Raw genomic sequence first — 15,443 nt, forward strand, 5'->3', positions numbered from 1 at the left:
CTGCTTTCAGCAGATGAGGGCTTAGCTGATTTGTCCAGGAAATGCTGTCGCTTCGCTTTCAGAAGAGGAATCACCATAGGCAATAGGGTAGCACCGACAATGCCTAAAGCCAAAACCGGAAATTCATCCAGCTCGTGGCTAGATACCAAAGGAGTCTACAGATGCCATTACACAGATTGTATAGCTTGTAACCATCTTACTGTAGGAAATGGTTTTAGGAGCACAGTAACAGGTGAATCCTTCGAACATGAAAGATGTTTTAATTGCAGGGCTACTTATGTTGTTTACTTGTTGACGTGCACTACCTGCAATTTACAATATGTTGGCATGACCTCAAGAGAGGTCAGAGCCAGAGTGCGTGAGCATGTAAATAACATAAAACTTGGTACCCTTACTGCTCCTCTGATCACACATTTCTTCTGTTATGTGTGATCAGTCCACGGGTCATCATTACTTCTGGGATATTATCTGCTCCCCTACAGGAAGTGCAAGAGGATTCACCCAGCAGAGTTGCTATATAGCTCCTCCCCTCTACGTCACCTCCAGTCATTCTCTTGCACCCAAAGACTAGATAGGAGGTGTGAGAGGACTATGGTGATTATACTTAGTTTTTATAACTTCAATCAAAAGTTTGTTATTTTACAATAGCACCGGAGCGTGTTATTACTTCTCTGGCAGAGTTTGAAGAAGAATCTACCAGAGTTTTTTATTATGATTTTAACCGGAGTAGTTAAGATCATATTGCTGTTTCTCGGCCATCTGAGGGAGGTAAAAGCTTCAGATCAGGGGACAGCGGGCAGTTGAATCTGCATTGAGGTATGTAGCAGTTTTTATTTTCTGAATGGAATTGATGAGAAAATCCTGCTATACCGATATAATGACATGTATGTATACTCTACACTTCAGTATTCTGGGGATGGTATTTCACCGGAATTACTCTGTAAAAGTACATTAAACCTTTTAATAGGTATTTAATTCATGTTAAACGTTTTTGCTGGAATGTAGAATCGTTTGCATTTCTGAGGTACTGAGTGAATAAATATTTGGGCATTATTTTTCCACTTGGCAGTTTGCTTGTTTTGATTATGACAGTTTCGTTTCTCTCTCACTGCTGTGTGTGAGGGGGAGGGGCCGTTTTTTTGGCGCTCTTTGCTACGCATCAAAAAATTTTCAGTCAGTTACACTTATATTTTCTGCATGATCCGGTTCATCTCTGACAGAACTCAGGGGTCTTCAAACTTCTTTGAAGGGAAGTAGATTCTCTCAGCAGAGCTGTGAGATTTAATAGTGACTGTGATTTAAAACGTTGCTCTGTAATTTTTATGTTTAAGATTTAATTAGTGTTATTTTACTAATGGGAACAAACCTTTGCTAAAAAGTTGTGTTGTTTGTTAAGAGTGATGCTATAACTGTTTTTCAGTTCATTATTTCAACTGTCATTTAATCGTTTAGTGCTTTTGAGGCACAGTACGTTTTTATTAAATAAAATTGTAACCGAGTTGCATGTTTATTGCTAGTGTGTTAAACATGTCTGATTCAGAGGAAGATACCTGTGTCATTTGTTCCAATGCCAAGGTGGAGCCCAATAGAAATTTATGTACTAGCTGTATTGATGCTACCTTAAATAAAAGCCAATCTGTACAAATTGAACAAATTTCACCAAACAGCGAGGGGAGAGTTATGCCGACTAACTCGCCTCACGTGTCAGTACCTGCATCTCCCGCCCGGGAGGTGCGTGATATTATGGCGCCTAGTACATCTGGGCAGCCATTACAGATAACATTACAAGATATGGCTACTGTTATGACTGAAGTTTTGGCTAAATTACCAGAACTAAGAGGCAAGCGTGATCACTCTGGGGTGAGAACAGAGTGCGCTGATAATTCTAGGGCCATGTCTGATACTGCGTCACAGCTTGCAGAGCATGAGGACGGAGAGCTTCATTCTGTAGGTGACGGTTCTGATCCAAACAGATTGGATTCAGATATTTCAAATTTTAAGTTTAAATTGGAAAACCTCCGTGTATTACTAGGGGAGGTCTTAGCAGCTCTCAACGATTGTAACGCTGTTGCAATACCAGAGAAAATGTGTAGGTTGGATAAATACTTTGCGGTACCGGCGAGTACTGACGTTTTTCCTATACCTAAGAGATTAACTGAAATTGTTACTAAGGAGTGGGACAGACCCGGTGTGCCGTTCTCACCCCCTCCAATATTTAGAAAGATGTTTCCAATAGACGCCACCACACGGGACTTTTGGCAAACGGTCCCTAAGGTGGAGGGAGCAGTTTCTACTTTAGCTAAGCGTACCACTATCCCGGTGGAGGATAGCTGTGCTTTTTCAGATCCTATGGATAAAAAATTAGAGGGTTACCTTAAGAAAATGTTTGTTCAACAAGGTTTTATATTACAACCCCTTGCATGCATCGCGCCGATCACGGCTGCGGCAGCATTTTGGATTGAGTCTCTAGAAGAGAACCTTAGTTCAGCTACGCTGGACGACATTACGGACAGGCTTAGAGTCCTTAAACTAGCTAATTCATTCATTTCGGAGGCCGTAGTACATTTAACCAAACTTACGGCTAAGAATTCAGGATTCGCCATTCAGGCACGCAGGGCGCTGTGGCTAAAATCCTGGTCGGCTGATGTAACTTCTAAGTCCAAATTACTTAATATACCTTTCAAGGGGCGAACTTTATTTGGGCCCGGTTTGAAAGAAATTATTGCTGACATTACAGGAGGTAAGGGCCACGCTCTACCTCAAGACAAAGCCAAAGCTAAGGCTAGACAGTCTAATTTTCGTCCCTTTCGGAATTTCAAAGCAGGAGCAGCGCCAACCTCCACTGCACCAAAACAGGGAGGAACTGTTGCTCGTTACAGACAAGGCTGGAAGCCTAACCAGTCCTGGAACAAGGGCAAGCAGGCCAGTAAACCTGCTGCTGCCTCAAAGACAGCATGAACCGAGGGCCCCCGATCCGGGACCGGATCTAGTGGGGGGCAGACTCTCTCTCTTCGCCCAGGCTTGGGCAAGAGATGTCCAGGATCCCTGGGCGCTAGAGATCATATCTCAGGGATACCTTCTAGACTTCAAATTCTCTCCCCCAAAAGGGAGATTTCATCTGTCAAGGTTGTCAGCAAACCAAATAAAGAAGGACGCGTTTCTACGCTGTGTACAAGATCTATTATTAATGGGAGTGATCCATCCGGTTCCGCGGTCGGAACAAGGACAAGGGTTTTACTCAAACCTGTTTGTGGTTCCCAAAAAAGAGGGAACTTTCAGGCCAATCTTGGATTTAAAGATCCTAAACAAATTCCTAAGAGTTCCATCGTTCAAAATGGAAACTATTCGGACAATCTTACCCATGATCCAAGAGGGTCAGTACATGACCACAGTGGATTTAAAGGATGCTTACCTTCACATACCGATTCACAAAGATCATTACCGGTATCTAAGGTTTGCCTTCTTAAACAGGCATTACCAGTTTGTAGCCCTTCCATTCGGATTGGCTACGGCTCCAAGAATCTTTACAAAGGTTCTGGGTGCCCTTCTGGCGGTACTAAGACCGCGAGGAATTTCGGTAGCTCCGTACCTAGACGACATTCTGATACAAGCTTCAAGCTTTCAAACTGCCAAGTCTCATACAGAGTTAGTTCTGGCATTTCTAAGGTCGCATGGATGGAAAGTAAACGAAAGGAAGAGTTCTCTCTTTCCTCTCACAAGAGTTCCATTCTTGGGGACTCTTATAGATTCTGTAGAAATGAGGATTTATCTGACAGAAGACAGATTAACAAAGCTTCTAAATGCATGCCGTGTCCTTCATTCCATTCAACTCCCGTCAGTAGCTCAATGCATGGAGGTGATCGGCTTAATGGTAGCAGCAATGGACATAGTTCCCTTTGCACGCCTACATCTCAGACCGCTGCAATTGTGCATGCTGAGTCAGTGGAATGGGGATTACTCAGATTTGTCCCCCACTCTGAATCTGGATCAAGAGACCAGAAACTCTCTTCTATGGTGGCTTTCTCGGCCACATCTGTCCAGGGGGATGCCGTTCAGCAGGCCGGACTGGACAATTGTAACAACAGACGCCAGCCTTCTAGGTTGGGGCGCTGTCTGGAATTCTCTGAAGGCTCAGGGACAATGGAGTCAGGAGGAAAGTCTCCTGCCAATAAACATTCTGGAATTGAGAGCAGTTCTCAATGCCCTTCTATCTTGGCCCCAGTTAAAGACTCGGGGGTTCATCAGGTTTCAGTCGGACAACATCACGACTGTAGCTTACATCAACCATCAAGGAGGGACAAGAAGCTCCCTAGCAATGATAGAGGTATCAAAGATATTTCGCTGGGCAGAGTCTCACTCTTGCCACCTGTCAGCAATCCACATCCCGGGAGTGGAGAACTGGGAGGCGGATTTCTTGAGTCGCCAGACTCTTCATCCGGGGGAGTGGGAACTTCATCCGGAGGTCTTTGCCCAAATACTTCAACGTTGGGGCAAACCAGAGATAGATCTCATGGCGTCTCGCCAGAACGCCAAACTTCCTCGCTACGGATCCAGATCCAGGGATCCGGGAGCGGTTCTGATAGATGCTTTGACAGCACCTTGGAACTTCAGGATGGCTTATGTATTTCCACCCTTCCCACTGCTTCCTCGATTGATTGCCAAAATCAAACAGGAGAGAGCATCAGTGATTCTAATAGCGCCTGCATGGCCGCGCAGGACTTGGTATGCAGATCTAGTGGACATGTCATCCTGTCCGCCTTGGTCTCTACCTCTAAGACAGGACCTTCTGATTCAGGGTCCATTCATTCATCAAAGTCTAACTTCTCTGAAGCTGACTGCTTGGAAATTGAACGCTTGATTTTATCAAAACGTGGTTTTTCTGATTCGGTTATTGATACCCTGATACAGGCTAGGAAGCCTGTTACCAGGAAGATTTACCATAAAATATGGCGTAAATACCTATACTGGTGTGAATCCAAAGATTACTCCTGGAGTAAGGTTAGGATTCCTAGGATATTATCTTTTCTACAAGAAGGTTTAGAAAAGGGTTTATCGGCTAGCTCATTAAAGGGACAGATCTCAGCTCTGTCCATCCTGTTACACAGGCGTCTGTCAGAAAATTCAGACATCCAGGCTTTTTGTCAGGCTTTAGCTAGGATCAAGCCTGTGTTTAAAACTGTTGCTCCGCCATGGAGTTTAAACTTAGTTCTTAACGTTTTACAGGGTGTTCCGTTTGAACCCCTTCATTCCATTGATATAAAATTGTTATCTTGGAAAGTTCTATTTTTAATGGCTATTTCCTCGGCTCGAAGAGTCTCTGAGTTATCAGCCCTACATTGTGATTCTCCTTATCTGATCTTTCACTCAGACAAGGTAGTTCTGCGTACTAAACCTGGGTTCTTACCTAAGGTAGTCACTAACAGGAATATCAATCAAGAGATTGTTGTTCCATCCTTGTGTCCAAATCCTTCTTCAAAGAAGGAACGTCTTCTACACAATCTGGATGTAGTTCGTGCCCTCAAGTTCTACTTGCAGGCAACTAAAGATTTTCGCCAAACTTCTTCCCTGTTTGTCGTTTATTCTGGACAGAGGAGAGGTCAAAAAGCTTCTGCTACCTCTCTCTCTTTTTGGCTTCGTAGCATAATACGTTTAGCCTATGAGACTGCTGGACAGCAGCCTCCTGAAAGAATTACAGCTCATTCCACTAGAGCTGTGGCTTCCACTTGGGCCTTTAAGAATGAGGCCTCTGTTGAACAGATTTGCAAGGCTGCAACTTGGTCTTCGCTTCATACTTTTTCCAAATTTTACAAATTTGACACTTTTGCTTCTTCGGAGGCTATTTTTGGGAGAAAGGTTCTTCAGGCAGTGGTTCCTTCTGTATAATGAGCCTGCCTATCCCTCCCGTCATCCGTGTACTTTTGCTTTGGTATTGGTATCCCAGAAGTAATGATGACCCGTGGACTGATCACACATAACAGAAGAAAACATAATTTATGCTTACCTGATAAATTCCTTTCTTCTGTTGTGTGATCAGTCCACGGCCCGCCCTGTTTTTTAAGGCAGGTACATATTTTTTAAATTATAATTCAGTCACCACTACACCCTTGGTTTCTCCTTTCTCGTTGGTCTTTGGTCGAATGACTGGAGGTGACGTAGAGGGGAGGAGCTATATAGCAACTCTGCTGGGTGAATCCTCTTGCACTTCCTGTAGGGGAGCAGATAATATCCCAGAAGTAATGATGACCCGTGGACTGATCACACAACAGAAGAAAGGAATTTATCAGGTAAGCATAAATTATGTTTTTCTGTGGTCTCACAACAAGAGTCCAGCAACACTGAGCTGGACCATAATTAAATATGTCCCACGACCCCAGAGAGGAGGGAACAGGGATCTTTTGTTGGCCAGAGAAGAGGTCTTCTGGATCCTAAAACTTAAGACCAGAAGACCATTAGGTCTCAACAGTGAATTTGATCTAATCAATTTCTGGCTTTAAACTTACAGTGGAGAGAGGGTCTTAGTGATCTATACCCACTGACTTATGTTCCATATGCATATGTGTGCACCTAAAAGGATGCACATGTATACATAATGTACTCACTTAGGTTTGTCTCTTTTTGTGATTTTTGAGATTTTTGTGATTTGTGACAATCATGCCAAGTCTAAGCCTGTTTAAGCACGATAGAGAACATATATACATTTATCTCTATTCTGATTCTTAATAAAATACTATAACTTAAGGAACAAACAGATGTTCCATGGTTTAAAAGAATACAGAGGCTTACTCGTTATATAAAATAAATTAACTTAACATTAATAGAAAAATAAAAATTCTTTCAAAAGTTAAACAGTCTTATTTAAAAGCAGACAATTATATAACATATTATTCAGCAGAACATTGTCAAATTACAATTATTAACATAACTTAATCTCATTATTGCCCAAGTCCACATTCTAACAATCAATTAATACTCTACACAAAGTCTCTATTTAGCGCATTGCCACACATTAGGTATTGAAATGTAATAATTAAGAAACATTGTTATTAGTATACATTGGAGGTGTGTTTAACTTTTAAACCAATGAGGTGAAAGAGTGCCCTTTTTAAACTTGAGGATGATGGTCACTATCTATGCTATGACTACGGCGGGGGATGCCGAAACGCGTCAGCTTTAGTGACCACCATCCATGCTAACTCTTTGTTTGCTGTGCCGCAATGACTAAATTGCTGGGGCTGCTATGTATTACTTTTGCTTTTCTTTTTACCTGCCAATAAAAACTGTGTGCTCTTAAAGATTTCAAGAAGTGCCGGATTCCTTCATTTCCTTGTTTCTTAGATACAGGTACTCACAGCGGTAAAAGATTTATTGATATAGCCATGTTAGTTATGTAAAACTGGGGAATGGGTAATAAAGGGATTATCTATCTTTTTAAACAATAAACATTTCCAAGCAGACTGTCCCTTTAAAGTAGGATTGCATAATCAACAAGTGCATAACAAAAAGACAATACAATAGCACTTCCTTTAATTTGCTACCCCTCTGTATTATATGCTAATCAGACTGATATTCATATACATTGTGAATCTTCTCATGCTCAGGTGTAGCTGTTGCCTCTGAAAGTGTGCGCATAAAAGACTTTGCACAATTTTATAATGGAAGTAAATTTTAAAGTCTCTTGAATCTGCATGGTCTATCTGAATCATTAAAGTTTAATTTTGAGTTTAGTGTCCCATTGAAGAATAAGCCCTTTGGCTTTTTATGTAAATCAATGTTGATTACTTAAAGGGACAGTATACTGTAAAATAGTTTTTCCCTTAATGTGTTTACAATTGCAGAGTAAAAAATGTATGAAAATTAGCTTTTTAAGGTTTATTTGTGTATATTAAAGCTCTGATTTTGTGTTTTGAAGCCACAACCTAATAAAATAGGTTGAGCTTGTAGGTATAATCAGATCTCATTACTGTATCACATTGTGCACATATACCTGCTTCTTTATCTTATATATGTCCTTAAAACAATCACCAATACTTTGAGAGAACAATGGAAAATCAACATTTTATTACCTTATCTCTGCTTTATCACACTGGGAGTGTAATTTCTTCTGCTGGCTGTGTTTACAAAGCTTATCTATAGCTGGTACGCGCGGCCACAAACTTTCAGAATAGGTGGGGATACCACATGCTAAATTAACAATTTCAAATGCCAATATAAGGGTAAAGGAGCTACTTGTAAACAATTTAATACACTCCAGCAGGTAAAGTGGATCATTGGGAACAAATTAAAGGGGAGAACATTTTTGAGTAAACTGTCCCTTTAAAGGGCCACTGTAAGTAAATATTTTCTATGCCTGTTGCTAACTAACTACCCCAAATACGCTTTTTATCAATAGCATTTCATTAACATATCTTTACCGTTTATCAGAAATCTTGTCTGCAAATTTAATTGCTTTCCAAACCCACTACGTGGGTATCCTTTGCTCTGTACCAATCCGTTTACAATACCTAGGTTTCAAAATGGCGCTTTAAAAAGTTTGTGCAACTTCGTCTTCAATAGGTCATATTGCGCATGCGCATTAGAGCTGTATTTAAACGCATACGTATTGGGAACGTATAGGTAGATAATGAGATGCAAATAAACACAATTTCATTGGTTTAAGTATTTTGAACACGCAGTGCCGAAAATAGTGGGCAGGATAACGTGACATCATCGGCGAATAAAAGATATAACTTTTATAACGTTATTAAACTTCGTTTTGGAGAAAATATAGGTCAGTAGGTTTATTAACTTTAATATGTTAGTTGTTTGGCTTAAAAATTATAACAGAAAGTAATCCTTTAATATCACAAATGGTTAATCTTTATATTAGTGACCACATATAAATTTACTGATGGGATTGGTGAACATAGCTTAGACCTTTTGTTAATTAAACTAAAAGTGTATACTTCTGTATAAACATACTTCAAACAAGGAATTCTTAAAGGGACATTAAACGCTTTCAGATGGTAATATAAGATGATAAATTGTATATATAAAAAAACCTCTGCAATACACGTATTTATTTTATCCCATTTTCCTGTAATTCAGTTCTGAAATTGTGAGCATTTCTGTTCCTTTTAGAAATTGAAGCGCAGAACACTGCTATATTCCACACAGCCATTGGCTGCACACTCTAGTGACCTATTTATAACTGTCCTTAATAGGTTACTTTCTCTGCTGTGGCCAAAGTTACAACATGGCAGCTCCCATTGTATTAAAGACATTACAACTTTACACTTATTTTGTCATTATTTAAACAACTAATGAAACTTCAAAAAATACATCTACATGCTATTCTCAGACTAATCTTTTCTTTGAATGCATAATTCTATCAAGCATTTATTTAGTGTTTAATGTCCCTTTTGAGCTTGTTAGTAGCCTCAGGCTTACATTTAAACACAGACACAACATAGCTAAGCAACACATTCAAAACCATAATGTGCCAGTTGCAGAGTAGGGGAGCACCCTGACTGATGGGATAGGAGGGCATCAGATAAAAAGTACTACTGTCGAATGCAAAGATTTTATATGTGGGAAATATCTGTAAGGCTATGTACTTGTGCTCTGTGAAATTAATTGTCGCTGAAACAGGTCAGGAAGCTCTGTTTTAGCATTCTAAAAAAAGCCTATTATACTTTATATTATATTGGCTAATAGTCAGAATTGCACAAATGCATTTACAAATTGAATAGAAGCATTTTTTGTAATATATTTTGTATTAGTAAAAATCATTCTAGCAAAAGTTATGACTGCTTAAAGCGTCATACTCACATATGCTACGCATACCCTGTGCACCAGCATTTAAACACTGTAACAGGCTGGAGAATGTTTATTGTGCCAGAGATTACTTTACTTGCGTCATACAAACCGACACCTACTCTCAGAGCATCCGTGATGTTAGAATGCTAGCGCATGGGTAGCATATGTGTGTATGCAGCGCTTACAAACCACCACTTACTCTGAGCAGTTGCAAGGTTTAAACGCAGGTGCATTGTGTATGGCGTATGCACAGCATATGTGCATATGCGGATAAGGTTTACTAGAACCATTTTTGCCTACAAAATTATATTTTAAAAATACTTCTATTCAAAATGTAAATACACTCAAATTTTGACCCATATGTCCTTTTAATTTTAAAATCCTAATGTTTCTATGCCATTTGACTTTATAAACTTAGTTTGTCATTGCACATGTGCCAGTGTTGGCACTGATAAATATTGTGACCTTTGAGATGGTGATGATTTTTAAAACTTCCCTTTTTTATATATCGGTTTATGGCAACGGTTAAGTGTGTCTTGTTCCAATAAGCAAAGAAAGGAGTGTTTGCAAAGCAAAGTCCTTTATGTCTTTACTTGTGTAGAACTGTATTTATTTATTTTTCTGCTGCATAAATAATAAAAGCATAACCATTGTATTACTGTATGGGTGGATAATAAAGACTTAGACATGATTCCCAATATCAATAGCTAAAATAGGCTTGTGAATTATGGAAGCGATAGGTACAACTACAAACACAATGAAAATAGCTGTGCTGAGGGCTTACTTACCATTTCTGTGTAACCTGGTAGTAGCATAAAACATCTCCATAGAATTTAATTGAGATGCTTTTTGTTATCACAGTTTACAAGAGCAATAGAAACTAGGCTCAAGTCGGCACTTTACTAATGGGGGCACAACTTCTGTCTTTTATGCTTTCATTTTCTTTCAGTTCATAGAGCATGCAATTTTCTAATCTATTCTGATTATCAATTTTCCTCTGTTATCTTTAGTTTTTTTAAAAAAAAGCAGGAATGTAAATCTTAGGAGCTGGCCCATTTTAGGTTCAGCATCCTGGATAGCGCTTGCGTATTGGTGGCTACATTTAGCCACCAATAAGCAAACATAACCCAGGTTCTGAACCAAAAATGGGCTGGCTCCTAAGCTTTACATTCCTGATTTTTAAATAAAGATAGCAAGAGAACGAAGAACAATTTATAATACGAGTACATTTAGAAAATTGTATGCTCTATCTAAATCATGAAAGAAAATATTTGGATTTATTTTCCCTATAGCTATTGTATAATTATTAACACCTTTTATCATGTAATAATAAAATGAGCAACAGTTTAGTTTTGTTTTTGTTGCTATAATATCTCACATTGGAAATACAGTTATTGTAGTATTTATTAGGGATTGAAAGTTTATATTACATCAATGATTATATTCTAGAGTGCTGGAGAGACTTGCGTGATAACTTACTTGCACGTAAACAGTGAACTCTATCATTGTGTGGACGTACAATGTTCCCAATTAGGGAACCTGTCCACTGGTGACTGGGTAGAGCGGGCAGTAGTTTATCATTACACAAACAGCTGCCCCTGCACTTGCACAACCAATTGCATGAGAGTAGGAGCTTTCAGTCACCCCTAGTCCTATAAGACTGGGGTGATTTTAAACGGCCAGCTCAGAGGTTGCTGATAAGTTAAGAATCAGCCATCTTAAGACCATGAGCCTGCATCCGTAGCTTGACAAATGGAGCCCAATATTTTAATGTTATACATTTTTGTTAAAATATGAACTTTAAATGCCCGATGAACTACATGGAATTAAAGTGTTCTATTTCACTTTTGTCTTATTTGCACTACATTTTCATAACTTTGCCAAATGAATATGCAATATTTATGTTATTTTATCTTTTAAAACAAAACAGAATTATGCAGGTGTGTTGGCACGTCTTTGTCACCCACAATCCAGTTGGGTATATTTTATTGATTACAATTCCTTATTTTAACAGAATTTCTATCTTGTGTTTCAGACCGAGCAGGCAGCATTAGCACACTTGATTCCCTGGATTTTGCACGGTACTCTGATGATGGGAACAGGGAGACAGATGAAAGGGTGACAGGTGAGTACACCACAATTCTATTTGTCCTATCCAGCACTGTACAAGAAACCTACCTATTAAATATTCAGAAGAATCGGTAAGACTGTTAGTTGCCAATAAACCTGTTTGCATATTTAAATCATTGAAAGACTCGGATAACACATTTAATCATAAAAATAAAAAGTGGGCAGCTGATAACTAGTAGTTCATTCATATTAAGAAGAATCTCCCATATTGTTGTATAGTAAGCTGTGGAATCTGCCTGACAGACCTCAGTTAGTCCTGTATTATGCATTTAATATCTGCTTTAAGCTCACTTTCCTGTTAACGTATCAGAAATGTACTCTGTAAAAAAAAATGCACGGTCTTTGGGGGTTCCACATTTTATTGATATGCAAGGTGTGGTCAGCATCATATTGTCAATCATTTCTCCAGGCATATTAAATGTTTATATTTCCTTGTTGCTTACTTGCATAGTCATAGTTTTAATATCATTAAATGGAAATCATTGCACCAAAAACAAGTTTGATTTTGGTTGGAGAATTTAAAATCTTGTCCATATCATCGTTTGTGAAATCCATTTCCTACTAAACCACAATTATAGAATCTTTTTTTTTTTTTTTTTTTATCCCATTAAAATTATACTAGAGGTTTGGATACTGTGACTTTCCCATAAAAGGCATGTGAAACGCATCATTTTTTTAAATTCAGTTACAGGCTACAAAAAAATCCAATTGACCATTGTTATCAAATTGTTTTCTTGGTATCCTTTTTTTTTTTTGAGGATACCTAAGTAAATAGCGCAAACATGCCATGTAGTGCTCCTGGAAAAGTATAACATTGTGCGCTCTCTAAAATATTCCTACCTGCTTTTCAACAAAGGATAATGAAAGAATGAAGTGTATATATATAACCACTAAGAAGCCTAAGCACTTCATAAGAAAAGAACAGACCTCCCCTGTCCAGCACACAAGTATATCACCTTATAGTAAAAAAATGTTAACAGTATATGGAGTGGCCACCACGGGTTAAATCAGCCAGCCACCAAGTATTAGCTATATATATATATATATATATATATATATATATATATCTATATATATATATATATATATATAATACTATATCATTTTTTTTTTTTACACTCTATCTGAATTAGTGAAGGAAAAGAAAAATATTGGTCTTCATGTCTCTTAAGAAGAAAACATAAATATTATTAGAAATATTCCTTACTACCAGATCTTGAGGGCTAGAGAAACACTTGTCTATATTAGGTATGTTCAAAATGTCTCTATGTATTGGCCATATGGCTTTTAAAGCTACTACATTTTTTAATAGGAAAGTAAAAATTTAACTTGGATGATTCAGATAGAGCATGTAATTTTAAGACACCTTTAAATTCACTTCTATTTCTTTCATGAAATTAGCAAGAGTCCATGAGCTAGTGACGTATGGGATATACATTCCTACCAGGAGGGGCAAAGTTTCCCAAACCTCAAAATACCTATAAATACACCCCTCACCACACCCACAAATCAGTTTTACAAACTTTGCCCACTATGGAGGTGGTGAAGTAAGTTTGTGCTAGATTCTACGTTGATATGTGCTCCGCAGCAGGTTGGAGCCCGGTTTTCCTCTCAGTGTGCAGTGAATGTCAGAGGGATGTGAGGAGAGTATTGCCTATTTGAATTCAATGATCTCCTTCTACGGGGTCTATTTCATAGGTTCTCTGTTATCGGTCGTGGAGATTCATCTCTTACCTCCCTTTTCAGATCGACGATATACTCTTATATATATACCATTACCTCTGCTGATTTTCGTTTCAGTACTGGTTTGGCTTTCTACAACATGTAGATGAGTGTCCTGGGGTAAGTAAGTCTTATTTTCTGTGACACTCTAAGCTATGGTTGGGCACTTTTTTATAAAGTTCTAAATATATGTATTCAAACATTTATTTGCCTTGACTCAGGATGTTCAACATTCCTTATTTTCAGACAGTCAGTTTCATATTTGGGATAATGCATTTGAATCAATCAATTTTTTTCTTACCTTAAAATTTGACTTTTCCCTGTGGGCTGTTAGGCTCGCGGGGGCTGAAAATGCTTCATTTTATTGCGTCATTCTTGGCGCGGACTTTTTTGGCGCAAAATTTTTTTCTTTTGCGCCAAAAATGTCGGCGTTCCGGATGTGGCGTCATTTTTGGCGCCAAAAGCATTTAGGCGCTAAATAATGTGGGCGTCTTATTTGGCGCTAAAAAAATATGGGCGTCACTTTTGTCTCCACATTATTTAAGTCTCATTTTTTATTGCTTCTGGTTGCTAGAAGCTTGTTCACTGGCATTTTTTCCCATTCCTGAAACTGTCATTTAAGGAATTTGATCAATTTTGCTTTATATGTTGTTTTTTCTATTACATATTGCAAGATGTCCCATGTTGAAGCTGAGTCAGAAGATACTTCTGGAAAATCGCTGCCTGGTGCTGGAGCTACCAAAGCTAAGTGTATCTGCTGTAAACTTTTGGTAGCTGTTCCTCCAGCTGTTGTTTGTATTGAATGTCATGACAAACTTGTTAATGCAGATAATATTTCCTTTAGTAAAGTTACATTACTTGTTGCTGTTCCATCAACATCTAATACTCAGAGTGTTCCTGATAACATAAGAGATTTTGTTTCTAAATCCATTAAGAAGGCTATGTCTGTTATTCCTCCTTCTAGTAAATGTAAAAAGTCTTTTAAAACTTCTCATTTTTCAGATGAATTTTTTAATGAACATCATCATTCTGATTCTGATAATGGCTCTTCTGGTTCAGAGGATTCTGTCTCAGAGGTTGATGCTGATAAATCTTCATATTTATTTAAAATGGAATTTATTCGTTCTTTACTTAAAGAAGTCCTAATTGCATTAGAAATTGAGGATTCTGGTCCTCTTGATACTAAATCTAAACGTTTAGATAAGGTTTTTAAATCTCCTGTAGTTATTCCAGAAGTTTTTCCTGTTCCTGGTGCTATTTCTGAAGTAATTTCCAGGGAATGGAATAATTTGGGTAATTCATTTACTCCTTCTAAACGTTTTAAGCAATTATATCCTGTGCCATCTGACAGATTAGAATTTTGGGACAAAATCCCTAAGGTTGATGGGGCTGTCTCTACTCTTGCTAAGCATACTACCATTCCTACGGCAGATGGTGCTTCCTTTAAGGATCCTTTAAGATAGGAAAATTGAATCCTTTCTAAGAAAAGCTTACTTGTGTTCAGGTAATCTTCTTAGACCTGCTATATCTTTGGCGGATGTTGCTGCAGCTTCAACTTTTTGGTTGGAAGCTTTAGCGCAACAAGTAACAGATCATAATTCTCATAGCATTATTCTTCTTCTTCAACATGCTAATAATTTTATTTGTGATGCCATCTTTGATATCATTAGAGTTGATGTCAGCTATATGTCTCTAGCTATTTTAGCTAGAAGAGCTTTATGGCTTAAAACTTGGAATGCTGATATGTCTTCTAAGTCTACTCTGCTTTCCCTTTCTTTCCAGGGTAATAAATTATT

The 15,443-nt window shown here is 38.3% G+C and overlaps 1 protein-coding gene across 8 annotated transcripts in view; it reads left to right on the forward strand.

Annotated features, from left to right (window-relative positions):
• The window catches only part of RELCH (RAB11 binding and LisH domain, coiled-coil and HEAT repeat containing), a 388,739-nt gene that overhangs the window by 83,399 nt on the left and 289,897 nt on the right, over nucleotides 1-15,443 (forward strand). For all 8 annotated transcript variants that reach the window (XM_053714624.1, XM_053714625.1, XM_053714627.1 and 5 more), the window contains exon 2: nucleotides 11,831-11,920. In XM_053714624.1, coding sequence (XP_053570599.1) covers nucleotides 11,831-11,920 — 90 coding nt within the window. The remainder of the gene's footprint in view (nucleotides 1-11,830; nucleotides 11,921-15,443) is intronic.

This window comes from Bombina bombina, chromosome 5 (assembly GCF_027579735.1).
Source record: "Bombina bombina isolate aBomBom1 chromosome 5, aBomBom1.pri, whole genome shotgun sequence".
Taxonomy (NCBI): Eukaryota; Metazoa; Chordata; class Amphibia; order Anura; family Bombinatoridae; genus Bombina; species Bombina bombina.